We start from the raw sequence: 5,632 nt of genomic DNA on the forward strand, positions 1-5,632 counted from the left end.
ATATGGACAGCGTTAGGCATCGCAAAGGATTGTACGTAGATGAGAAGGTTGTGGAACATGCCGAAAAACAACGCACTCTGTCAAAGAAAAAATAAAACAGTGTCCTATATAGTATTATACTATATAAGTAGAGATATTACGAGTTTCAGAATATATATTTTTTTATAATATAGTAATTTTTAATAAAAAAAAATGCTTCTAATATATTTTTTTGAGTTTGATTTGTGTTTAAACTGTTGTTGCGGGAAGAAAACGGAAATAAAAGTGAAATATTAAAGATTCCCCTTTAAATTTATTAAAATAATTTATAATTAAATTAATTAATTAACAAAATTATTGTATATTATAATATAATGAGTTTATAGAAGAAGTGAACTACAACAAAAAAAATGATTTTTGTATTATTTTAATAAAATTGATAGCAATTTGGCAGGGCACGAATTCTACCCTTGGTATTTGCAGTCTAAAAAAATTAATCCCAATTAAGTAAGTATAAGAAATAATCCCAAGCCAATTCCAAATAAGACTAATTCGAAACCGCTGTATGGTTAATTAAAAATTTGATTAATTATAAAATAATAAAACTTTGTTGTTGTAATTCACTATTGTTCAAAATAAGTCTCTTTTCAAACAATAGTTGAAATTGTCTTTTAAATATAGGTGTTTGTAATCACATAATCTATTTAGAATTATGTGATTTGGTAAAGCAAATCCTTTGGGATATTTGCAGGATATTAGTGGAATAAAAGCACCTGAACTGGAACATCTGTATGCTGTCAACATGAACATTGGATTGGATTATCTAAAGGAAGCAATCGCCCAGAAATGGTCAGCTTTGTTCAATAAGAGAGGAATTGTGTTTCATCAGGACAACGTCAGGTCGCATACCTCAATATCGACTTTGATGACTCGCTAAAAGCTCCGGGAGCTTGGTTGGGAAGTTCTTCCTATAGTCGAGATCTGGCATCAAATGATTACCATCATGACAAACGATTTTTCTGGTTAAAAATTCGAATTGGAATGAACTGGCACTTATGTATACTGTCAACATGAATATTGGATTGGATTGTCTAAAGGAAGCAATCGCCCAGAAATGGGGAGCTTTGTCCAATAAGAGAGGAATTGTGTTTCATCAGGACAACGTCAGGTCGCATACCTCAATATCGACTTTGATGACTCGCTAAAAGCTCCGGGAGCTTGGTTGGGAAGTTCTTCCTATAGTCGAGATCTGGCATCAAATGATTACCATCATGACAAACGATTTTTCTGGTTAAAAATTTGAATTGGAATGAACTGGCACTTATGTATACTGTCAACATGAATATTGGATTGGATTGTCTAAAGGAAGCAATCGCCCAGAAATGGGGAGCTTTGTCCAATAAGAGAGGAATTGTGTTTCATCAGGACAACGTCAGGTCGCATACCTCGATATCGACTTCGATGACTCGCTAAAAGCTCCGGGAGATTGGTTGGGAAGTTCTTCTTATAGTCGAGATCTGGCATCAAACGATTACTATCATGATAAACGATTTTTCTGGTTAAAAATTCGTTTCAAGCTTGGGAAAATTGACTGTCTCAATTTTTTGCTGATAGAGACAAGGACTTCTATGTAAAAGGAATAATGAATAAATCAACAGAATTACAACAAATAATTAAACAAAACGGCGCATATTTGACCTAAATTGGACCATTCTAATTATGGATTTACCATAGTAAATTGTTTCGGTGTTTGTTTCGACAAACACATATCTATAAGTACCAAAAATTCAGACAGATCAGAGAAGTTTGAATATCTTGCATTGGGTTATGTTTTGATATTTTTGCAGTTTTTTAATGATGGATTTAACTGAATACTAGTAAAAATAAAACGGTCAAATATGATCCAAATTCATGTTATCAAGTCTTTGAAAACTCTTTAATTTAATCTATTTATTTGTTTACTTTTGTAATAAATTGGGCACGGTCTAGAGCACATTGTTCTCTAGGTGCTTCAGCTGCTCACCTGCCTTCACTAGTCTCTAACATACTATCATATAGTGTTGTATATATCGTACATCAAGTATACTGTTATCACTTCCTAAACTTGACCATTCTACTGGAAACGAAGTGTTCCACTACGTCTTCTTCCTTCACCTAGCTCTTTGAATCACTCTTTAGCTAGAGTATCGACTTTCGTCTTGAAATTTTGATAACGCTGCTCTTTTCTTTTGCAATCTGCAATCCGATCTGCTTGTATAATCCCTTTGAGGGGAGGTTGTTATTGTTGTGAAAAAATTTGTTCAACTCTTTGCTTAGAGGCCAATACTGAGTTCATATATTACAGTCTAAATATAACAAAACATTATCAATACGAGATCTTTTAAAAAATTGGATGCAGTGATAGGTTTTTATTTCACGCTTCTCTATGCAAGTTTTTTATGTATTACTCATCTTTTTTGTCGCCTGAGTGACAAGCACTAAAAGTCCATGTGAGAACCCACCGCCGCATATGCTCTTTATTGCCTAGGCTGCTGAAATAAACGTTCGAATTTGAAGTAATTAAATTAAAAATACTCTTTTTTTAATAAAACACTTTATTTCTGTGGAAAACTACAAATAAACGTGGATCAAAAACGTTCTGATATGTCCAGTTTAATATAAACTTCTGACTTACATACGTAAAACTACTTAACAAATGTTTCTAATGGAATTGTACAAAATGATTGATATAAAATTCACAAAATGTCTTAACTTAAATCTATACAATGCTATAAGGATACTTTAAGATTTACGTAGAAAAGGAACTCATTTGTAGAAAATCAAAAACGGATGTAAAGTTTTTAATTAATCGCTTCAATGGACTTTCGAGTACTGGTCTCCGTTTCTGGATTAGCATTAACTACTGTGCCGTTGTTTTCATTATCAGTAATAAGGCCACTTTCGTTTTCTGTAACTTCTGGCACAGCCAATTGTTGATCTCCCAGTACAATGTGTATACAACTGAAATGAGGAACACACACATGTAATAAATAGGCTCTTATATTTTTCTTTGTTAATTAGTACTTACAGCACTAGAATAAAAACGGCCAATTGTGTAGCTATAGTCAATAGAAACACCCCGTCACCGTTTGTATTGAGAGTAGCTTGATAAACTTGCGAATAACAAATTCCACTTATAAAAGGCGCCGCATTATCACAAACTGAAAGCAAAGCAAAAATCTTGCCACGTTCCGATAGTGGCACAATCTTCGAAGTCATCGCGCGAATCATTGGACCTACAATTGGACCCAAGCTGCAAACCAATGCACCCGCATAGAACACTTCTCCTGTGGTAGCGAAGTAGTAAAATAAACGTGCAAATATGTGCGCCCAGGCACCAATAAATATAATGCTCTGAAGTGTCAAAAATGAATAAAGGTAATTGTACAGTGCAGGAAACTAGCTAGAAAGGTCGATGTTTATTAGTAACTGAATTCTTACCGTGTCCCTCCAGCTTAGACATTTGTTCATAATTGGCACTGCTACCAGCATTGCAACCACATACGCAGTTGACTTGACGGTTTTGAAGGTACTAAATACGTCAACTTCCCAATTGAACTTAAATGTTGTATAGAGGTATAGATAGCCGTTCTCATCGCGTTGGAAAGTATAAAAGAACATGGACAGTAATAGGAGAATAAGGAATACACGACGATGTCCCAGACGTTTTTTGACTAAAACTGAAAGCGAGTCCTTAACATGCTGTCGATCAAAATAGTCAGCAAAGAACCCACAGCAACCGAGCTCACTTAACGGCCGTTGCTTTGGCGTCGTTTGCCACTAAAAGAAAAATTTCAATATGAATTCAATAATAAAATTATCTTTCAAGTAACCTTCAAAGCAAACAACGTGTAAATAATAGACAACGCCAACAAGGAAGCATTAACAGCAAACATATTGGCATATGACTTTTTAAGTACATTATTGTAGAGATATGATCCTGAAAAAGTTAGAATTAAACTTTGACTTAAACGCTTTAGTTAGAAAGTGACAAACCTAGAGCAACGCCAGTTGGCATTGCACTCAAGTAGCAAATATCCAATATGGTTACTCGTAAAGTGCGATTTTTCAGTGTTGACACATCGGAGATGTAAGCAAAGCAAGACGCAAATATAGCAACATCCGCGCCCGTTATCGCCGATGGCAGAGTGGCCGTATAGATAATATACTCCACTGGCCATGTCTTCATTTTGGCATTTACTATTATCATAACCGAATAAATAAACTTGCCGCATAAACCCATCAGCAAAGGAAATTTACGACCTCGACGATCAGAAAATGAACCCAGAAATAAAGCCAAAATTATAGGGAAGACATGTGCCGATATATTTTCCCATTGGTAAAATTTTGCTGTTGTGACCTAAACCATCTGTATATTTTTGCAAACCAATCAATCGAACCCATATACTCATTATACTCACTTGAACTTTTTCTTTGTACTCCTTGTACTCATCTGCACGAATGTTGCTGCATATTTCATCGGAGAAATTGTTGTTCACCCGACAGGCTTTCTGGAGGAAAAAATCATGTTCGACAACTGAGGTTATCATAAAGGCAAACATGTATAGAAACATTGTTGGCTCGACACTGATTTTTTTGTACCATGGCGACATGCAAGTTCGTTTGAACTGTTGCCATTTACTCAACACTTCTACACTCGCTGCAGAACCATCCTAAAAGTATGTTAAATAATATTAAAATTAAAGTTCATAGATAAAGGAGATAAGACAAATATTTTTAAATACGGTCTACTATCTAAAATAAAAATGCTATACGTGATCGACATGAAAAGTTTCATAAACGAACATGAAGAAAGGATCTTTCAAACAGGCAGTCCTCTTATAGTTTGTACTTCGAGAACTCTGATATTTCGTTTCACATGTGTTCATGAACTCCGATATATCGTAAATTTTTTGTTTTGTGGAAAATCTTTTTGAAAAGTGTGAAACTGTTAAACGTTTTATTAGGTATTTATAGGTTTCAATGCAATTATGACTTGACTGTTGGAACAATAATTGACGTGACCGGTATTTACAAAGCCTGATGTAAAATAGTTAGAGTTAGTAAATGATATGAAAGTCTTCTAATACGACTTGAAGTCGAATACCAACTCTTCAGCTCTATTTGTGTGAGTTAGAATTAGTTGCCAACAATGTTTTGTATCTCTCTTAGCAAGAAATTTGAATATAGAAGTCAGTTTTCGTCAAGTATTTCGAGTATTAAAGCAGACTTTAATTTTTGTTTCACATATGCAAATATAAAACTATGTTAAAAATGGGTGATGAAAATTAACATAACATATACCTATATTATATTCAATTTATGTGACACATACAACTCATAATTATTGTATCAACGAAATAGCTAGGTTTTTCCTTACAATTATAGTTGAGTTCAATTTAAATCTCCCCTATTCCAAATCCATTCTTCCTATTTAACAGTCATCTCACCTCTCAGTCAACCATTACATATCTACATCCTAACCCATATGTACCATATACCTTATCACAATGCCTTTCCTTTTACCTGCTTTCTAGATTCCTGCAGACTACAATATGAACAATAACTCATAATTATTACTTATGTAAACTTTTTTTATATTTCTACTATTAAA

At 34.0% G+C, this 5,632-nt stretch overlaps 1 protein-coding gene across 1 annotated transcript; it reads right to left on the bottom strand.

The window, feature by feature from the left end:
* Positions 1-2,595: 2,595 nt before the first annotated feature.
* On the bottom strand, positions 2,596-4,687 carry LOC119673056 (proton-coupled folate transporter). The gene is made up of 6 exons (XM_038084266.1): positions 4,440-4,687; positions 4,015-4,378; positions 3,852-3,958; positions 3,460-3,798; positions 3,047-3,372; positions 2,596-2,979 (listed from the first exon to the last, which is right to left on the bottom strand). Exons 1-6 carry the CDS (start codon positions 4,629-4,631, stop codon positions 2,820-2,822), a joined length of 1,488 nt encoding a protein of 495 aa, XP_037940194.1. The 5' UTR covers positions 4,632-4,687; the 3' UTR covers positions 2,596-2,819.
* Between the last annotated feature and the right edge of the window lie 945 nt (positions 4,688-5,632).

Source organism: Teleopsis dalmanni, chromosome 1 (genome assembly GCF_002237135.1).
Source record: "Teleopsis dalmanni isolate 2A chromosome 1, ASM223713v2, whole genome shotgun sequence".
Taxonomy (NCBI): domain Eukaryota; kingdom Metazoa; phylum Arthropoda; class Insecta; order Diptera; family Diopsidae; genus Teleopsis; species Teleopsis dalmanni.

Excerpts from the sequence above, each read along its gene's own strand:
- LOC119673056 (XM_038084266.1), bottom strand. The coding sequence starts at position 4,631 with ATGTCGCCATGGTACAAAAAAATCAGTGTCGAGCCAACAATGTTTCTA. Across the intron at positions 3,959-4,014 it reads GCCAACTGGCGTTGCTCTAG|GATCATATCTCTACAATAAT; the intron begins GTTTGTCACTTT and ends TAACTTTTTCAG. Across the intron at positions 3,799-3,851 it reads ACACGTTGTTTGCTTTGAAG|TGGCAAACGACGCCAAAGCA; the intron begins GTTACTTGAAAG and ends TTTTTCTTTTAG.